We start from the raw sequence: 21,983 nt of genomic DNA on the forward strand, positions 1-21,983 counted from the left end.
CTGGGACAGAGGATATAGATGGACAAAGGAAATGAAAAGAGTAGGCTGGATTGCTTTGGGGAACTTACTTTTACTTTTACTGTCAATCATAGCAGCAAGGCTCATCTTTTCAATGCAAAATTTTTATTGGTGTTGCTGCATAGCATCAAGACATGGAACACCACTGCATTTAGAAAACTTAAGATGAACATCACAATGGGCAGTGGAAAGGTGCTTGGTGGGTATGAGCAAGCTGCAACATCTAACCAAATATATAACTAACAAAGAACCATGAAGAACAGGTATAAAGTTGGTCCAGTAGACAAAATGCTGGGCCTAGAGTCAGGAAGATCTGAGTTCAGATCCCATCTCAGACACTTATTAGCTATGTGACCCCTGGACAAGTCACTTGACCTTTGTCTGCTTCCTCTGTAAAATGGGGATAATAATAACACTTACCTCTCAGGGTTGTTGTGAAGATAAAATGAGATATTTGTAAAACTCTTTATAAACCTTAAAGCTCTATAAAAATGCTAATTATTATTATTAAAGGATGTCATCAAAATTGTACAATAGTGGTGATGGATTGGTCATGTGATAAGAATGAAAATGACTGGTGGATGACCGGAGTGTGCCACTAGTACCCTCAATGTCAGAGAAATCAAAGATCGGGTGGGCCCATGTGATGAACTTATGGGATGATATGTATGAGAGTTGTACAGATTGGGCTGGTATGGATGGGTTTCATTGGAAGGAACTTCCAAGTTGATGAGAGCATAGATCTATTTGAACATTTCTATTCTACTTTAATTATTGCCTTTTGCATTTAATATGTTAAGATGTAATCTGATTTGGTCAGGTAAAAACTAGATGGAAATTCATGAGCTGTGTATTTGAGCTGATGCTGACCCAAACAGTATCTTGAATTTGGGTAATTGTGTGCATGTGTGTGTATCTATATACACATATAAAGATAATATGGATGAATGAAAAATTTTATTAAGTACTTACTACATGCCAGGCACTGAGGAACAAAACCACTTCATTTTGCATCAGTTCATATAGATCTTGCCATGTTTTTTCTGAGACCATGCCTCTTGTCATTTCTTATAACACAATAGTACTCCATCACGATCATATAACACAACTTGTTTAGCCATCCTCTCAATTTCCAATTTAGTGCCACCACAAAAAGAGCTGCTATAAATATTTCTGTACATATAGGTCATTTTTCTTTTTCTTTGATCTCTTTGGGGTACAGACCTAGTAGTGGTATTGCCAGGTCAAAGAGTATGCATGCTTTTATAGTCCTTGGGATATAGTTCCAAATTGCTCTACAAAATGGTTGAATTAGGTCACAACTCCATGAATATCAACTATCTCATTTTACCAAGTAGGTACTTGGGTCCTGGGTGCTATACTGCTGATGCCCATTCACTGCCATGGCATCCTGCTGTGGCAATCCTATATATCTCACTGGGACAGTCCCACTTTTCCTAACTTTTTTAAACTAGACTTATTATTAGTTTGGGACCTAAAGACACTGTCCTAAGCATTGGTGAGAGTTATCAATCAGAGAGCAACCAGATCCTTGAGTCAGAGCTACCTTAGACATTATCCACTCAAACCTTCCACTCAGAGCACTTCTGATAAGTAGAATAATAGCTCCCATTTCTATAGCCCTGTGAGGTAGGTAGTGTAAATTTTATTATCTCTATCTTACATCTGAAAAAAACAAACACTGAGCAAGGTTAAGTGAATTTTCCAAGGCTACACAACTAGTCAGGAGCAAGACTCGAACATAAGTGTCCTGCCTCCAAATCCAATGCTCTTTTTACTGCACTATCTGCTGCTTCTAGTAGCAGGTTTTATTCTGCCAAAACCCACCCTAAGGGCATAAGCTAAAGGAGAAAGGGCTGACTGCCAGCCAGGATTCAAGATGATGGGCACACAGGAAAGCATTAGTTTGCCTAGGAGTTCAAGGAATTTGTCACTGTCTGGCTATATGGGCCACAAGCCCCACGGCTCTGAAGAGTCCCACAGATTCATTTATTTGCAGAGGTGACAGGGCCAGCTTATTACTTTTCTCTTCCAAATATCAGAATATGAGCCAGGATATAGATACATGAGGTGTTTCTTCAAGAAGGCTCAATTCTTGCAGGTATGGCCTCAAGAAAATCCTCAATAGATATGTTACTTCATAGCTTCATCCCCCTGGCCAGGTCATCCACAAACTTGTCCCATTTCTTCTGCCAGACTTCATTAGTGGTTTTCTTCTTGTCCACTGACAGGGAGCTATACCTACAGGAACAAAAAGATAGTACCAGCCTTGAGAAAGGGTTCTGTTATTCTTCAGTTATCAGAGTTGGAGGTGGGGGGGTGGGTGGGGTGGGAGGTCCAGGGAAAAGACTCTGTTCAGGAAAGAAGGAGAAGAAGAGAGATTAGGCCCCAGGAATGTGGTGAACTACACTTTCTAGAGAGGAAGAGATGGGATATGAGCAGGGACACTCACTTGATTGAATTCAATGCCAACTGTTTGAGGGTCCTCAAGTTAGCCTTCATCCCTCCAATGCCCATGAAAGCTTCATAGAAGTCATAAGACAGGCCCTTGGCCCCAAACATAGATGGGTCATCAGAACTGACCACCATAGGGTGCCCACTGGACATTAGAGAAGCCGCTGGGTGGTTCCTTAGGTCAGATACCAACTGGAGAACCTGCCAGGGAATAATAGGAAAGCAAAAAGTATACTACAAGTCACAAAAAGAAGTCGAGAGATAAGACCCAGGATATCACACACAATTCCTTTCCAACTTCTATCAATATTCTAGTTAGCAGGGTAATATTTAGGGATGAGTTTGCTAAGGAATAGATCAATCAAACAATAAGTATTTATTAAACTACTATGTACAAGAGACTGTGCGAGGCACTAGAGCTACAAGTACAAAGAATGAAATAATCTCTATTCACAAGGAGCTTACATTCAAATGGAGGAAACAACACATATGTGTGTGTGAGTAGTGTGTATGATGTAAATAAATACAAAGTAGTTAAGTACAAAGTGGTTCGTAAGGGAAGACACTAGCCATTGAGGGGAACAGGAAAAGTTTAACGCAAAAGATGATGCTTGAATTGCATCTTAAAAAAATGAAAGGGATTCTACAAGGCAGATATAAGGAACTAATTCATTACAGGCATGTCAGATCACTCAGTAAATGAGCATTTATTAAATGCTTACTATGTGCCAGAATTGTGCTAAGACATGGGAATACAAAGAAAGGCAAAAACACTGTCCCTCACCTCGAGGACTTTACATTGTAATGTAGAAAATAACGTGCAAATAATTGTAATACAAGCTATATACCATGCAAATGAAAGGTAATCTCAGAGGGAAGGCACTAGCAGTAGAAAGGAGAAGAGGAAAGGCCTTCTGGAGAAGGTGAGATTTAAACTGAGTATTAAAGGAAACTACAAGCAGCAAGAAATAGGAAGAGAAATTTCAGTTAAAATAACTGTAGACAATATAAAATATTTGGGAGTCTACCTGCCAAGACAAACCCAGGAACTATATGAACACAATTACAAAGCACTTTTCACACAAATAAAGTCAGATCTAGACAATTGGAAAAATATCAATTGTTCATGGGTAGGCCAAGCCAATATAATAAAAATGACAATTCTGCCCAAACTAATTTACCTATTCCATGCCATACCAATCAAACTACCAAAAGATTATTTGATAGAACTAGAAATAATAACAACAAAATTGATCTGGAAGAACAGAAGGTCAAAAATTTCAAGGGAATTAATGAAAAAAATATAAAGGAAGGTAGCCTAGCAATACCAGATCTCAAACTATATTATAAAGCAGTAATCATCAAAACTATCTGGTACTGTCTAAGAAACAAAGTGGTGGGTCAGCAGAAGAGATTATGTACACAAGACACAGTAGTAAATGACCATAGTGTTTGATAAACCCAAAGAACCCAGCCTCTGGGATAAGAACTCACTATTTGATAAAAACTTCAGGGAAAACTGGAAAACAATAGGGTACAGACTAAGTGTAGACCAACATCTCACATCATATACTAAGATATGGTCATAATGGGTACATGATTCATACATAAAGGGTGACACCATAAGCAATTTGGGAGAGCAAGGAATATTTTACCTGTTAGATTTATAGAGAAGGGAAGAATTCATGACCAAACTAGAGATAAAGAGCATTATCAAATAAAAATAGATCCTTTTGATTATATTAAATTAAAAAGCTTTTGCATAAACAAAACTAATGCAATCAAGCTTAGAAGAAAAACAGAAAGCTGGGAAACAATCTTTTACAGCAATCATTATGTTCTCTGACAAAGGCCTCATTTCTCAAATATATAGAGGGTCAAATTTATAAGCATACAAGCCATTCCCCAATTGATAAATGATCAAAGGATATGAACAGGCAGTTTTCAGATGAAGAAATCAAAGCTATCTGATCAAAGCTAGTCACATGAAGAAGTGCTCTAAATCACTTTTGATTAAATAAATGCAAATTAAAACAACTCTGAGGTACCACCTCACACCTATCAGATTAGATTAAACATGCAAAAAAGGGAAATGATAAATGTTGGAGAGGATGTGGAAAAATTGGGACACTAACGTACTGTTGGTGGAGTTGTGAACTGGCAATTTGGAACTATGCCCAAAGGACAGCCAAACTGTGCATACCTTTTGATCCAGCAATACCACTAGTAGGTCTGTATCCCAAAAAGATCATAAAAAAGGGAAAAGGACCTACATGTACAAAATAGCATAGCCCTTGGTATAGCAGCCCTTTTCTTGGTGGCAAAATATTGGAAATTGAGGGGATGTCCATCAACTGGGAAATGGCTAAACAAGTTGTGGTGTAAGAATGTAATGGAATACTATTGTGCAATAAGAAACAATCAATAGGCAGATTTCAGAAAAAACCTGGAAAGATTTATATGAACTGATGAAAAGTGAAATGAGCAGAATCAGAAAAACATTGAACACAGTATCAGCAATATTGTGTGATGATTAACTATGAATGACTTAGTCTTCTCAGCAACACAATGAGCCAAGACAAGTACAAAGGACCCATGATAGAAAATGCTATCCACATCCATACAAAGAACTGACAGACTCTGAATGCAGATCAAAGCATACTTTTCTTCACTATCTTTTTCCCCTGTTTTTTTTTCCTTTTGATCTATTTTTTCTTTCACAATTGCGACTAATATGGAAATCTGTTTTACACAATTGCACATATCTAACCCATATCAAATTGCCTAATATTTTAGGAAGAGGGGAGGAGAGGGAAGGAGAAAAATCTGGAACTCAAAATCTTGTAAAACTGAATGCTAAAAATTGTCTTGACATGCAACTGGGAAAAAATAAAATACTATGAAAATAAAACCAAAAGGAAGCCACAGATACCAGTAGTGGAGATTAGGAAGGGGAGCATTCCAAGCATGGAGGATAGCCAATGAAAAGGCATGGAGAGATGGAGGATGGAATGTACTATCTGAAGAATACCAAGAAGGCCAGTGTCACTGGATCACAGGATATTGGAGGAGACTAAGACTGGAAAGGGCCAGGTTGAGAAGGGTTTTAAATGCCAAACAAATAATTTTATATTTGCTTCTGGAAGTAATAGGAAACCACTGGAGTCGCAAAGGCAAAGAAATGGTAGATGCAATTGGCATGTGTGAGGAGATGAAAAAAGGTTGGTTTAGCTAAGTGTATTGGTAATTAAGGTGGGACTTTTTTTTTTACTGTTTTAGAATGCTAAATTAATTGAGTGTCTTTGATTGAGTCTTACTAGGTGCAAAGCGGCAGACATATACCCTTTTGCTAACTAAGTGTAAAGCCCCAGGCTCATGCCCTTTTGCTGATTAGATGTGAATCCTTCAAGCCCTGAACAGAGTATAAAAGCTCAAAGGTTGGTGTTCTGTCTGGGGCTCTCAGTCACTGGAAGAGTGGCATGGGACTCTGGGCAGCCACTCAAGGAGACTCCCGGCTTGTGAACCCAGATGTTGATGCTTTCCTGGTAACTATGAATTGTGATTTGGTCTGTTTATATTGTGTGTGTAATTTGTTTGTACTTGCTCTGAAGTTCAGGATGCTGGCTTTTCCTCCCGAACTAAGTGAATGATATTTGTATGTTGGATTAAAGTAAAATTGTTAACCCCTTAACATGACTTTCCTTAGTAAAGCAGATCAAAGAACCTGTGTTAGCAGCCTTCTGTGTGCTGGTTACTGTTGGTCTTACACAGCCACAGTAGCTACTAGCCAAATTGTTCCTACACTAAGTCATGGAGTATGGGAGGAGGAGTAATGTCCAATGAGGCTGTAAAGATAGATTGGAGCCAGTAGATGTTCACACTTTCATCTATGATCCCCTCTTCTGTTCTGTGATGTATATGGAAATATTCATTTTATTTGCTGCTTGTTAGGTTCAAAATAAGAAAAAACTCCTTTAATGAATTGAATGTTGCATAATGAAAAGAGCACTTGACAAGAGACCTGGATTTGAACCCTGGCTCTGATACTTACTGGAAATATGACCATAGGCAGGTACTTAACCTCTCTATACCACAATATCCTCCTCTATAAAATGAAGGAGTTGAACTAGATGACTGGTAAAATCCCTTCCAAGTTTAGTATTTGATGATTTTGTATGTTGAACTCTTCTTTTTCCAGCTAACTTCCCCAATTCCGTGTCTCACACTGCTTCAGCCCTAATTCCTCCATCCTTGTGAGTATCTTCATTGTTACCGTCCATGGTTCTGAAGTCAGTTTTCACTAACAGCACTAACCATGCTTCATGGTACAGGCTCAGATAATTCCTACGCATCTCTGCTGACAAGATGAGAAAGAGAGGATATGTAGAAATGGGCATCATAAGAGGAATGTGAGTCAGAGCAGAAACAGGAGTCTTGGTAATAAACAGAGCTCTCCCTAAAAATGACCACCATTGAGCACTCACTCGTAGAGGACTAGAAGGAACCTCACATGCATTTCCTGATGAGATCTGGTCTAGAGTTAAACCCAGATACAAGCCCTGGGAATCATACCTGGTTAGAGATGGGACACACTTCTATAGGAATGTCCCTATTCCAAGAGATATTTCTGGCCATCGGGTGTCTGCCCAGAGCAAATCCATGGCCAATCCTGGTGGTGTTCAGCACTAGGGCATCTAGAACGTTCTCATCTATGGAAGTGCCCTGCCAATCTGGAAGTGAAGAATCAAGACTTTACTAGTGGATGGAACCAGCTGTATGGACCACAACATGGATTGTTATGAGGAAAGCACCGTAGTGCTATATAAATATAAGGTGTTGTTGTTATTGGTCTGGACCTATGATTTCATTGTCCTGGGAAATTCTATGTGTGGAAACTACCTCTACCAGTACAGGTCAGCAAATCAATCTATGACAGACAGTCTTGGAGAATTATTTGGGGGCTCTAAGAGCTTAAGTGAATAGCACATGATCACACAACTTGTGTCAAAATCAAGATTTTAACCCAGGCCCTCCTGATTCCAATGCCCTCTGAACGGAATTAAATTGAATCTAATTAGATTGTATACATGGAGGCTGTGGAGAGGAGGATTATGATGAAAATGAAAGCAATATGACAGGAAAGGTAGAGATATTTTCAATGGGTATACTATAATGCATAAGAAATGTATGGCTTGGTGAAAAAAAGCATTAAATTTTAGGTGAGAGAAACTGAATTTGATTTCCAGCTCCATTACTCACTGCCTAAATGTGATTGTCATTCTCTACCTCCGTGACTTCAGGCAAATCACTTTATGTCTCTGGGACTCAGTTTCCTGATCTGTGACTTGATGGCCTTCATGGTCCCTTCTAGCCCTTAGTCTATGATTCCAGGATAGTAATGGTTGTATACTACCAGCATTACAGTGTGCTTCTGTGCTAACCCAAAAGAAGCCCTCGGAAGAAAGCAGGGCTCTGTGGTTGATATACTATCCAAGAATACAGAAAACTGCCTGCCCTCTGCACTGGGCTCTCATCTAGCCAGTTTTCCTAGACTCAAGTAGCCTGGGCAAATGGCTATGCTTCATGAACTGAGGCCAGTAGGAAATATTATAAGGATTAATTGAGCCCATATAGAAGCAGAAGATAAACCTGGATTATCAGCATCTCAAGACTAAAGAGATAGGCATCTGGTAGCAAGAAGCAGCTGTTTTCATCATTGGCCTAATATACACTTGAGACAGCCTCCATATGTGTTTTTAGATAATGATAATGAAGTGCATTAATTCCCATTCTCTCATATTCCATAAAGTTGTATACTGTCGGTCATGTCTTATGGCTCCTAAGGATGCTGCAGCTCACCTGTCTCTCCAGCGTGGAAGAAGTAAGGCAAGTCAAAGCCTTGAGTGGCTGGGAGGAGCAAAGCTTCCTTCAGCTCCCACAAGGAATGCCCCTTGTCCTCTTGACCCACCTGTGGGAGAGAAGAGAAGGCACATTTACCTAATATACACCTTAGTTTTGCTGATGAGTTCTATGCCCTGTCATCACAGCTCTTCCATATATTCAGCCACCATTGCCACTAGGACCTGGGGAGATGACCAATAGCCTTGGGGGAGACAGCACTGGGCTGAGAGTCAGGAGACCTAGTTCTAGATTCATCTGCCAGTAACCAGCTGTGTGATCTTGGATATGAGAGGCAACATGATCTCCCTGGGACTCAGTTCCCTCAGTTATAAAGTGAAGGAATTAGACTAGATAAACCATAAAGTCTTTTTCATTTCTGACATTCTATAGTTCTATACAACTTCCATCCAAGGTATGAAGTATGAACAGAGGATAATAATAACAGCTCAAATTTATACAGAACTCTAAGGTTTATAAGTATCATTATTCCCATTTTATGGAGGAAAAAACAGGCTTTGAGGGCCTGGGAACACAACTAGTAAATGTCAAAGCTAGGACTTAAGGCCAAATCTTCTTGGCTTCCAACACTCTTTTCCTTTACACCAGGCTGAGATACCATCCCAAAACTTTTAAACAACTCCTCCCCCTCCCAAATATTCCAGACTTGTGCTTTTCTATCCCCTCATCTCTCCAGGGCTAGTCCTAGGGGTAGAGGGCTGAGAGATGTGACTTGAATGAATTCCCAAAGGCCCAGGCCAAAACCAAATTAAAAATAACTCCCCTTTACTCTCACTCTAAGTTAGGTGACAAAGGCTAGATAGAGCCTTATTACCAGGAAACATAGGGATAAAAACTGTATCTGTGATTTTATCAGCATAGAGAAATACTTTTTATTTCATAGGGAGGAAACACCTTCTACCAATGCCAGGTGGCACCTTTTCTCTCTCTCTGTAATTTATCACCTCAGAGAGTTGCCTAGAGCACTGAAATGTCCAGGGTCTCACTCATAGTATGTATCAAAGGTGAGATGTGAACCCAGGCCTTCCTGGCTTCCTGGCCAGTTCACAGCTAAAATGTATTTCTTGTAGTCAACGACTATAGCAATCTACTCTTTGATAAACCCAAAGAATCCAGCTTCTGGGCTAAGAATTCACTATTTCACAAAAACTGCTGGGAAAATTGGAAAATGGTAGGGCAGAAACTGGGCATAGACCAATATCTTACACCATATACCAAAATAAAGTCAAAATGGGTTCATGATTTAGGAATAACGGCTGATACTATAAGCAATTTGGGAGAGCAAGGAATAGTTTACCTATCAGATTTATGGGAAAGGAAAGAATTTATGACACAACAAGAGACAGAGAGCATTACAAAATGTAAAATGGATAGTTCTGATTATGTTAAATTGAAAAGTTTTTGTAGAAACAAAGCCAATGCAACAAAGATTAGGAGGGAAGCAAAAAATTGGGAGAAGATCTTTACAACTTGTGTCTCTGATAAAGGCCTCATCTCTAAAATACACAGGGAACTGGACCAAATTTATAGGAATATAAGTCATTCCCCAATAGAGAAATGGTCAAAGGATATGAACACGCAGTTTTCAGAGGAAGAAATTAAAGATATCTATAGGCATATGAAAAAGTACTCTAAATCACTACTGATTAGAGAAACGCAAATCAAAACAACTCTTAGGTACCACATCTCTCCTGTCAGATTGGCTAACATGACAAAACAGGAAAATGATAAATGCTGGAGAGGATGTGGGAAAATTGGAACACCGTCACATTGTTGGTGGAGTTGTGAAGAGATCCAGCCATTCTGGAGAGCAATTTGGAACTATGCCCAAAGGGCTATAAAAATGTGCATACCCTTTGACCACTTCTAGGGCTATATCCCAAAGAGATCACACAAGAGGGAAAGGGACCTGTATGTACAAAAATATTTATAGTGGCTCTTTTTGTGGTAGCAAAGAATTGGAAATCAAGGGAATGCCCATCAACTGGGGAATGGCTGAACAAGTTGTGGTATATGAATGTAATGGAATACTATTGTGCTAGAAGAAATGGGGAAGATACGGACTTCATAATAACCTGGAAAAACCTATACAATATGATGCTGAGTGAGAAGAGCAGAACCAGGAGAACATTATACACAACCACAGATATATTGATTCTGTGATGATTAACCTTGATAGACTTGGCTCTTCTCAGCAATACAAGGTTTAAAGACAACTCCAAAGGACTCATGATGGAGAGAGATATTTACATCCAGAGAAAGAACTATGGAATCTGAATGCAGATTGAAGCAAACTGTTTGATCTCCCTTTTTTCTTCTTTTGTTTTTTTTCTCCTCTTTTGTTATTATTTTTGTGTTTTTTTTGTTTTGTTTGTTCTTTCTCCTGATTCATTCCATTGGTCATAATTTTTCTTTACAACTTGACTATTGTGTAAATAAGTTTAATGCGAAGTTATATGTAGAAGATATATCAGACTCCATGCCATCTTGGGGAAGGAGGGGGGAGGGGGGAGAAGAAAATCTGGAACTCAAAATCATGTGGAACTGAGTGTTGTAAGCTAAAAATAAAAAATCTTAATTAAAAAAATAAAATGTATTTCTTATCTAGGAGGAAGCCAGGTCTCCCTTTTGCTAATTAGAATCCTTTGTCAGATTACCTAGCTTTCACATTGAAATCCTGGCCTTGAGATCTCAGAAAAATGGGGGGAGGGAGGGCAGAGAGAGGAAAGAACATTAGGTTGCACGAGGCAAACTCCCAGAGAATGGAGGTTAGGAATAGAAACAGAGTATTGAAAAAAAATTCATCCATTTCATAATTGCTCTAGAGTCATTCCTGGCTCTCTTTCTCTGTGGGGTTAATGATTATATTAGGTGCCAGAGGGCACAAAGGTCATTTCCAGGGGGGAAGGTGAGGGGAAGAGAGGAATAATGGAAGAAATAGCTATAATCAATGACCAAACCATCCTATTCCTCCTATTCTGGGAACTTTCTTTTTGAGCTTCCTCTGTGCACCCCACCCCAAGCCCTTTCTACCCTTTCTTCTCAAATGATTTTTCAACACACCCAAGGTATTCCCTTCATGAAGAACAGACTACTCAGTTTGCATTCCATCTCTACCCAAAAACCAGTTCCAGCCCCCAGACTGCCACCCCATATGTTATGGGTAAGATAAAAGCTACCAGGTCAAATCCTGCCATGCTCTCTGGGAACTTGACTCTGAGCTTCATAGCTATCCGGACAGATTCAGTAATGTGAGCCACATCTTTTATCCTTAGAAAAAATAGAAAGAAGCACCTGTTATTGTGTTAATGGTTGAATATCTCTCCAAGTGATTACCTCTTGCTTCTGGAGCTGGTACCCTATTTTCATCACACTCCTATCACTCCCTGCCTCCCATACCCAGCAGCGCTACTCCAATCCTTAGGTGATAGCATAGTTTCTTCAAAATTCATCACCAATTCATCACCAAAGCGATTCATCATCTTTGGAACTATGGACAGGGAAACTTTTTTCACATGTCATTGGGTTCTGCATCTGTGGAAAACTTCTTACAGGCTTTGACATTTAAGTCCCCCCTAATCTAGTTTCAATCTTATTTCACAATATTCCCCCTCATACATATTAAACTCTAATCAAACTAAACTATTAGCTATTCTCTAATCATGTACTGCTCTCTCTTACATCTTTGAATTCACTCAGACTTTCCTGTACCTGAAATTTTCTCTCTTCTCAACTCTACCTGTTGAAATCCTCTTCTTTCAATGGTCAGCTCAGATACCACCTCCTCTCCATCTTTACAAACTATATTACTATTTCATGCCTTTTCATTTTCTAGCTTTGTTCCTCTTTCTCACTCAGGCCCTGACACCCTGCCCACACCAAAGCCTAGGAACCAACCTTCTCTCACCTGTTGCTGCTATAAATGATTCTGGCTCCAGTGAAGTCAGGATGGTCTTTGGCAAACTCCTGGGCCACTTCTTGGTAAGTCTTCAGTGACCATTCTTGGTCATAGGTTTGCCCATTTAGTTCATATACCTCAGTAGTGGAGAGAAGAGAGGAAAACATGATCCCAAATGGATCTCAGAGAAGTAGGACTTGATTGTAACAAAACATCATCCTTACTGAGCCTTCTGTGAAAGGAACAGGAGTAGAAAGGAGCAGATTCCCTGTGGCTCCCTATGTCTGTTATGAACCCATCTCCCTTTCCAGAGCAGGTCTCTGTTTCCCATCTGAAATGCCCAAAGCTTAGTTTTCAGTGTTCAATTCAAGTTATGGGAATTCCTCCATAGTTGGGGAAAGATAATAGATAAGTGGCCAAACAATATGAATAACTAATTTTCAAAGAAAGACATTAAATCTATCAACAACCACATTTTTAAAAATGTTCCAAATCACTAAAAATTAGACAAATGTAAATTAAAGCAACTGAAGTTCCACCTCACACCCATCAGATTGGCAAAAATGACAAAGAAAAACTGGAAAGTGAGAGCTTTTGGAAGGGCTGAGGGGAGTTGTGAATTGGTACCACAATTCTGAAAAGCAATTCAAAACTATGCCCAAAAGTCATTAACTAAACCTTTGACCCAGCTACTAGGCCTATATCACAAAGAGATCAAAGAAAAAAAAAAGGACCCCAAAGTGAAAACATATTTATAGCAGACCTTTTGTAATGGCAAAAAACTGGAAGCTAAGTTGCTACCTATTAGGAATTACCTGGCAAATTATTGTATATCAATGTAATGGAACACTATCGTGCTATGTAACAAATGATGAAAGGGATAGTTTCAGAGAATCCTGGAAGACTTATACGAACTGATGCAAAGTGAAGTGAGCATAAACAGGAACATTATATAACAACATTGTAAAGACAAACAACTCTGAAAGATGACCAATCACTATTCCAGAGGACCCGTGATGAAACATTCTACCCACCTCCTAACAAAGAGATGATGGACTTAAGTCGCAGAATAAGACATATAGTTTTGATTATGACCATTGCAGGAATTTATTTGGCTTGACTATGTATATTTGTTATAAAGGTATCAAGATCTTATGTACTCTTTTTCATGGAGTGGCCAGCAGTTGGTTAGGATAGAGTTGCCCCCGCTTCTCCCAAAAAAAAATGAAAGAAAAAGAGGTTTATTGAAACATGTTTAAATGCAAGGAAAAAAACAGAAAGAAAGCCCAAAGGAATCACAGACAAACAGGACAGCCTTAAAGTTACATATTGAATTTATTACATACCTAAGAAGAAAAGCAAGCTGTAACAGATATTTTCAGCTTCATGCATGCTTTTCTTTCTCTGTTCTACTACGTATATGGAAATGCTTATTTTATTTGATATTTACTAAGTTCAAAATAATTTTTAAAAAAACATGGCAGTGGTGAAGAGGGACAAAGGTGGAAAGGTATATAAGAAATAATACCCAAAAGAAAGACATATACTAATAGAAAAACTAGATTCAGCTCTTTTCCCCATATCAGGAGGATTGGTTCCATTCTTGACTCAAATTCACTACTAGGACACTGGCTATTGTCCACACAGCCTGGGTGCCCATCTATGGAATTAGACCCTGAGCAATTGCCAGCAAGGCATTTAATTTCAAGTGTGGTGGGAGCATTGTGCACCACACACACACCTCCTTGGTGTGCATAGGAACAACTGAGTTTGGCCTCTCCCAAGCAAACAAAAGGCTTTGTTGAGTTTTTTCCTTGAATCTGAGCAAATTTGCTTTGTGCTTTATCTCTTTGAATTATTATTTATCCCCTTACCCTCCCCCCCACCACACACACACCTGAAGGAGCTATTCAGAGAAAGAGACAGACTGGCAGAGTTGTTTCTGAATGTCACCCACATAGAGGGTAGTTATTCTTTCCCCCTTTCACCTGAAGGCATCAGTGACCTCTTACTTGCAATAGGGCAGAAATCATGTGATGAGAAAAAGGGAAGTTTATATGTACATTGTGGCAATGAGCTGTCCCTTTTTTGCTTCCTCTCTTCCTTCTTCTGCCCTGGTGATTTGAACTGCCAAGGAGAACTGGTGACCACAAGGAGAGAGGGTAGATACCATGATCAGCACCAGCCAGAAAGCATAACAACATGAACACAGCCTCCAAGCCTGGAGCAATGACAGTAATCCAAAGGAAATTATCTCAGTCACAAAGAAAAAACATTCAGAGTTGTTATGACTATCAGAAACTATGAATCCCATTGAGCTGGTTAGCTGGGAAAGTTGATTTCTTTTTCAGACTGGAAGTATGAGATGGGAAATGGAAGTCCCTCCTCTTATTTCTTGCTCATAATTTAAGTCTTGGGTGTGTACAAGTCTTGGGTACACTCCCCCCAGCCACACCCAAAGATCTGGAAGGGCAAGGAAACAGAGCCCAGGGACAGTTGGAGTTGTCTTTGATCTAGTTTCCCTTTCACTTTATCCTAAGTACAACAAACTATGTGATCTCAGCAAGCTGAATTGAATCTATGAAGGCAATGTGAAGTAAATGGAGAAAGAGGAATCAATTCACGGCATGGGGTAGATTTCCATCTCATCCTGTCAGATCTGGTCAATGAGGGGTTAATCAAAGTTGCTTTAGTGCCTTGACCACACATAAGTATAGAGTGCAACCAATCAGCTGAGCACCGTGTGATGGCCAAAGGAAATACTGTGTAGCCCTTTAGAAAGTGGTACCTCATGTACTACCAGAGAGTAACTAACAAGGCTGGGTTGATAGCTCAAGGAGAGCATCCCCTGGTGGATAATTCAAATACTGTGTTCCTTTGGAGGATAATTAGTACAGTGATGGACTCAATGCCTTTCTGTGGCTTTAGGAAGGCAACACAACCAGAGTCCTATATAGGTAAGGAAAATGAAGCCTAAAGAGGTTCAGTAAATCGTCCAAGGTTGCCCAGGCTTTGAACAAGGATTCAGGGCCTTGACACACCCAGACCAGTGCATCCATCCTTATCTTTCCACCTCCCTTCTCCCCATTTCAATCTACCCTCCACACAAATGCCAAAGTGGTTTTTCCTAGAAGCTTTTTCTTTGTATTCCCAGCAATTAGCACTTCACTTGATACATAATAAGTGCATAATAAATGCTTGTTGATTGATTTCTACTTCATCATGTTGCCTACTGGCTCCCCTCTATTTCAATAACCTGGCTCACAGTAATAAAGAACATTAGACTAAGAATCAGGAAGTCCAGGTTCAAATGTGGGCACTGATCCTTTCTAGTGACCATGAATATTATTTTATTTCTCTTAGATTAAGTTTCCTTGTCTTCAAAATCAGAATAACTCTATTTATTCAGATTCTGATTCTGCCATTACTTTTCTCACAAAGTTGTTTTATTGTGGGGAAAACACTGTTAACCTTGAAGTAACATTTGTCAAAATAATGATGGTGACAATGACGATGATGATGATGATGATGATGATGATGATGATGATGATGATGATAATGATTACAAATCCAGGGTACCACCCGTTTTCTCAACAGGCTAGTGGCTGTTGCCACTAATACCTCTTTGAACCAAGTGCTCTTTTGTTTTCAGGATGAGATGGCTTCAGCTTTCCTCTTTCTCCCAGAGCTACAGAAGCTGGGGGGAGGGGCAGTCCCTTCCCTTTCAGCCCCAAGGCTCCATTGTTTCCTCTGTTGCAGTACATTGCTTGACATTTCAAAACCCCACCTCCCAACACCAGTTTCTATGTCCACAAAAAAAAGCACCACAGCACTTTGGCCCGGTATTAAGAACACTGACCTACTGCTTGACCTGTGAGTGGGAGAGATAATATACTAAGGCTACTGCTGGAGCTTTCCATGAGGTCTCAACCTTTATCTATTGCTGACCCATTATCTGGAAGAAGGAATTTTAAAGCATAGCAACTTCTTGTTATTCTCCAAGATTCATCTTTCTGTTTAATCTGTTCAAAGGGTACCTCCTCCATGAAGTCTTCCCTACACTACTCATAGGATTATGGCATTTAGAAAAGGAAAGGCCATTAAAGATAATTTAATCTAACCTCTCATCTTCTTGCTGAGGAAGCTAAAACCCAGAAAGGTAAGGTAAAGGGCCTTGTTCACATCCTCTGACTCCAGATCCAATATTCTTTCAACTATATTACAGCTGGCTCATCAATCTCCCCCTTTCTTGAACTCTTGCAACGTCCCCCACCAGTACATCTTAATTATATGTTATTTCCACTAAAGTCCTGCCCAGATACCTTGTTATGGTGGAAATGACTTTCAGTTTTCAAAGGTTATATCAAGCAGAATCCAAGCTCTAATAGAAACATAGCATTAAGCATTTTGATGTGAGAGTTCTTCTGACCAGAGCACATCTGGAGTGTGGAGTTGAGTCCAGGGCACCATATTTTAGGAAAAACCCTGATAAGCTACAGAGTATCCAGAGGAAGGTAACCAAGAGGGTAAAGGGACTAGAACTCCTGCCACAGTGGGGATCTGTTGAAGGACTCAGGGAGGTTTAGCTTGGAGAAGAGAGGATTTAAGGGACACATGATAATGGTATTCAAACATATGAAGGACTATTGTGTGGGGAAGATGAATTAGACTTGTTCTGGTTAGGCCCAGAGCTCAGAACTAAGAACAAAGAATAGAGTCAAAAAGAGGCAAATTTTGTATTTATAGTGGCTCTTTTTGTAGTAGCAAAGAACTGGAAATCAAGAGAATGCCCATCAACTGGGCAATGGCTGAACAAGTTGTGGTATATGAATGTAATAGAATACTATTGTGCTAGAAGAAATGGGGAAGATACAGACTTCATAATAACCTGGAAAAACCTACACAATATAATGCTGAGTGAGAGGAGCAGAACCAGGAGAACATTATACACAACCACAGATATATGGATTCCATGATGACTAACCTTGATAGACTTCACTCTTCTCAGCAATACAAGAGTCAAAGACAACTCCAAAGGACTCATAATGGAGAGAGCTGTCTACATCCAGAGAAAGAACTATAGAGACTGAATGCAGATTGAGGCAAACTGTTTGCTCTCCTTTTTTTTCTCTTTTGTTTTGGTTTTGGTTTTGGTTTTGGTTTTTCTTTCCCATGGTTCATTCCATTGATCATAATTTTTCTTTACAAATTGACTAGTGTGTAAATAAGTTTAATGCAAAGTTATATGTAGAAGATATATCGGATTCCATGCTGTCTTGGGGAGGGAGGGGGGGAGGGAGGGGGGGAGGGAGGGAAGAAAATCTGGAACTCAAAATCATGTGGAACTGAGTGTTGTAAACTAAAAATAAAAAATCTTAATAAAAAAAAGAAGCAAATTTTGGCTTCTTGCTGGGGAAGATGTTCTAATAATTAGGCCTATCCAAAAGTGGAATGATTGAGCTGCTTCAAGAGGTAACGTGACCCTCATTTTACTGGAAGTCTTTAAGCAAAGGCTGAGTATAATGTAGAGGGCATTCTTGTTCAGGTGCAGACTATACTAGATGTCCTCTTCCAACTCTGAAATTCAATGATAATTGAATTCCAGTACCAAATATTTGCTTAAGTAAAGACTATACACAAATTCCTTATGCATACAAACAATCTTGGAAAGAGGGGGGAAGAGTAAAATCAGTGACTCATAATTGTTATTGTAGTACAGACCTACACAACTTGGCAGTAGGTAAGGACCAAAATTAAAATAGGCTAAACTTCTTCAGGCTGCAGATAGGTGTTTAGCAGCTCACTTTCCAAGTAAAGGTATAATTAATTAATGATTAAACTACTTTGCAAATAAACCGTATTTTTAAAAAGGGAAATTTCAATTAATATCAATTAATTACACTTATTACTTAAGATTTTTTATTTCTCATGAAATCACCTTAATGTCAAAAAAAATTACTTTGCTAAGCGGTACAAATTTTAATATATTTTTCAGGTTTTAGAAGATACAACTCGTGCTCCTCCCAGAACAGAGACGGACTGACAATAGATGGTTGCTGTGGGCTCACATGAAAAACAGGAGAGCATGTGCAATGGCAACCCATCCACCAAGTTACATGATGGGCACAGTAGTAACTAGTGGAAGGTGGGTTAAGCAAGGTATGGACAAAGCACTTGTTACATCTTTACTTTCTTTCACATCCTCTACATTTTTTGTGGGCCCACCTGAAATCCTTTGGCAGGTGCAAGCGGCTGGAGGGCCACAGGCCTGTTGCAGTGCTTCCTGCTGGAGAAGCGTTACAAAACCTTGTTTTGCATGGTCCCAAACCCCAATGCTGATTCCCATAGAACAGAGTGCCACAAAGAAGAAATGTGACTCCAGAGTTTCAGGTGGTATGAATACATTCAAGATTGTTTCCTTGCCTGCTGCTGCTTTCTAGTAAACTAATGCTTAAACTGCCCTTCTTACAGCCTTCCCATAAGCAGATAACTATGTGATGAAGGGGATAGAGGGGACTTGGAGTCAGAAAGGCCTGAGTTCAAATCCTAACCAGAAACACTTACTAGCTGTGTGACCCCCAGCAAGTCACTTAACATCTCTTGGTCTAAGTTTCCTCATCTATAAAGGAGGACTAAGGAACAACAACTTCTCAGTGTTGCTATAAGGATCAAATGCATTAACATATACAAAGTGTTTTGCAAACTTTTAAAAGTTATGTAAATGCTAGTATTTTAGCTAACTATTAAACCCTTGCAGAAGCCTACAAAACCCACCTAGAGTCTAAGAGCTAAAAAGCACTCCAACAGCAAAGTTGGCATAGCTTAGGAGACAGCTGGATTGTAGCAGAATGAGGATAAAAGAGATGGGAGTGAGTTGTGGTACAAAGAACTCAGGACATGAACTCAGAGCTCTGAGTTCAAATCTTGGCTCTGACACTACTGGCTATGTGAGTCCTTGGACAAGTCACTAAAGCTCTCTAAACCTCAGTTTCCTTATCAGTTAAACAGGTTATAATGATACTTACACTATCTACCTTACGGGAAAAGTGTTTTCACTTAGTTCAGGGTCACAGATCCAAGGCAGATTGAAGAGGATACCTGCATTTATGATGGCATTCCAGGGTGAGGAGTGGTCACCAGCCCTAGTCTGAGTACTATGCAAGGAATAAATTCAGATATAAATAGTGGCTATTTATATAAATATGTGACTATGACGCCAGGAATGGAGCAGGGTCTGAATTCCAGTTTCCATCCCAGGCTAAAGCTTGCATGGGGACCAAACAGAGCAAGAGGCTCAGGCCAAAGCGGAGCCCAAAGTTTTGTCATTCTAAACCAGCAGAGCTTTGGGGGAATAAGAGGGAGGTAGCTTAAGCAAAGGTAGGTCTCAAAAACAGGTTTAAAAGAAAAGAAAGAAAGGCTAAGAATCTGTGATAGGGTACAGAACAAAGGAAAGAGAAGGACAGAGGAGTGAAAGTGGACTGAACCAAATCTACATCGTAGGTGCTTGGGCACACTATTCTATCACTACTCTTTTCTTCTTTTTAAAGACAGGGCAGGAAACAAAAATAGAAGTAAAAGTGTAAGAGAAAAGGATGGATAGAAACACTTAATTAACAACAGTTACTGTGATTGTCAATGGGATAAACTTATCCATAAAATGGATGAGACTAGCAGAATGAATTAGAAAGCAGAATTAAACAATGTTGTTTACAAGAAATACATCTGAAACATAAAGATTCATATAGGATTAAAATAAAGTGTTGGTACAAAATTGTTCATATCAGAAATTAAAAAGGATAATCCAGGGGCAGCTAGGTGGTATGGTGAGTAGAGCACCAGCCCTGGAGTCAGGAGGACCTGAGTTCAAATCCGGTCTCAGACACTTGACACATGTACTAGCTGTGTGACCTTGGGCAAGTCACTTAACCCCAATTGCCCTGCCAAAAAAAAAAAAAAAAGGATAATCCAAAATCAATGAAGAAATTAAAGAAATTATTAGAAACGTTCAACCAATTATATGCCAAATGGATGAATATTTACAAAAATATAAAATGCCCAGATTAACAAAACAGAAAAATAAAGGAATTAACCTATTCTCAGAAAAGGACATTGAATAAGCTATACATGATCTCCCAAAGAAAAAACCCCAGGATCAAATGCATTTACAAGTAAATTCTATCAAATAAGAACAATTCATTTCAATACTACAAAAGCTGTCTGAAAAGACCAAAAAAGAAGAAAGAGGTCCTACCAAATTTCTTCTATGATACAAATATGATACCTAAACCAGACAGAGTCAAAACAGAAAGAAAACTATGGACTAATATCCCTAAGGAATGCCAGTGAAAAAAATTAAAATAAAATTTCACCAAAGAGACTACAGCAACATATAAAGATTATATACTATGACCAATTTGGTTTTATACCAAGAATGCAGGGTTTGTTCGATATTAAGGAAACTGTAAACACACTTGGTCAAATTAATAACAAGAACAATGAAAGTCATGTTATTATTTCAGTAGATGCAGAAAAAGCTTTTGACAAGATACAACACCTGTTCTTTAGGAAAAGAAAAGAAAGAGAAGGAAGGGGATAAGAATTTGTTAAGTACCTACTATATGCCAGGCACTTTACAAATATTATCTCATTTTATCCTCACAACTCTGGGAGATACATGCATTATCCCTCTTTTATAGTTAAGGAAACTGGAGGCAAACAGAGGCTAAGTGACTTGCCTAGGGTCACACAGCTAGTAAGTGTCTGAGGTCACATTTGAACTCAGGTCTTACTAACTTCAGGCCCAGTGCTCTATACACTGTGCCACTTAGCTGACTAAAAGGAAGATACCTAGATACAGGAATAAACAGTTATTCCTTAGTATGATATGTAGACTTTATCTAAAACAAAGAACCTGCATTATCTGTGATGGACATAAAGTAGATGACTTTCCAATAAAATCAGGAATAAAGCAAAGCTATCCATTTATCTCAGACGTACTCATTTGGAGGTTATCTTCATAAATATCAAATACTGGTCTTTACCTAGTTTCTGCCAGACTGATTTCCAGTTTTTATAAGTTTTTTTATTAATTATGGATTTCTTAGTACAGCCATCTTCTTTGTGTTTATCAAACATTAGGCTGCTATGTTAGTTTGTTTCTATATATTGTGGGCCATTACTACTCAATATAGCACTAGAAATAAATGTTAGCTATAGACAATAATACAAGACATTGAGGGAATAAGCATAGGCAAAGAGGAAACAAAATTATTGCTTTTTGCAGATGATATGGTTTACTTAGAGAATCCTTGAGAGTCAAGTAAAATACTAAATGAAACAACTAACAACTTCACCAAAATTGTACAACAGGAAATAAAACCTACAGAAATCATCAGCATTTTTGTATATGCCAAAAACATCCACCAGAAAGAGATAGAGATTCCATTTAACAAATAGAAAGTGTACAATACTTGACATTCTACTTGCCAAGACATAATCAGAAATTATATGAATACAACTACAAAAGTTTTTAAATGAATAAAAGCAGATCTAAATAACTAGAGAAATATTAATTGTTCATGGATTGGCTGAACCAAGATAATAAAAATTATGATTCTCCCTAAATCAATTTACTTATTAGGTGCCATACCAATCAAAATACCAAAGAACTACT

The 21,983-nt window shown here is 38.9% G+C and overlaps 1 protein-coding gene across 1 annotated transcript in view; it reads right to left on the reverse strand.

Moving 5' to 3' along the window:
• Positions 1–959: 959 nt before the first annotated feature.
• Positions 960–21,983, reverse strand: part of ADA2 (adenosine deaminase 2) — a 49,618-nt gene continuing 28,594 nt past the window's right edge. The window contains exons 5-10 of the mRNA XM_036758627.1: positions 12,320–12,447; positions 11,592–11,682; positions 8,353–8,461; positions 7,066–7,223; positions 2,492–2,694; positions 960–2,280 (exon numbers count right to left, since the gene is read on the reverse strand). Of these exons, the coding sequence (XP_036614522.1) occupies positions 2,178–2,280; positions 2,492–2,694; positions 7,066–7,223; positions 8,353–8,461; positions 11,592–11,682; positions 12,320–12,447 (792 nt within the window). The 3' untranslated portion in view covers positions 960–2,177. The remainder of the gene's footprint in view (positions 2,281–2,491; positions 2,695–7,065; positions 7,224–8,352; positions 8,462–11,591; positions 11,683–12,319; positions 12,448–21,983) is intronic.

The sequence above is a fragment of the Trichosurus vulpecula genome, chromosome 5, assembly GCF_011100635.1.
Source record: "Trichosurus vulpecula isolate mTriVul1 chromosome 5, mTriVul1.pri, whole genome shotgun sequence".
Taxonomy (NCBI): domain Eukaryota; kingdom Metazoa; phylum Chordata; class Mammalia; order Diprotodontia; family Phalangeridae; genus Trichosurus; species Trichosurus vulpecula.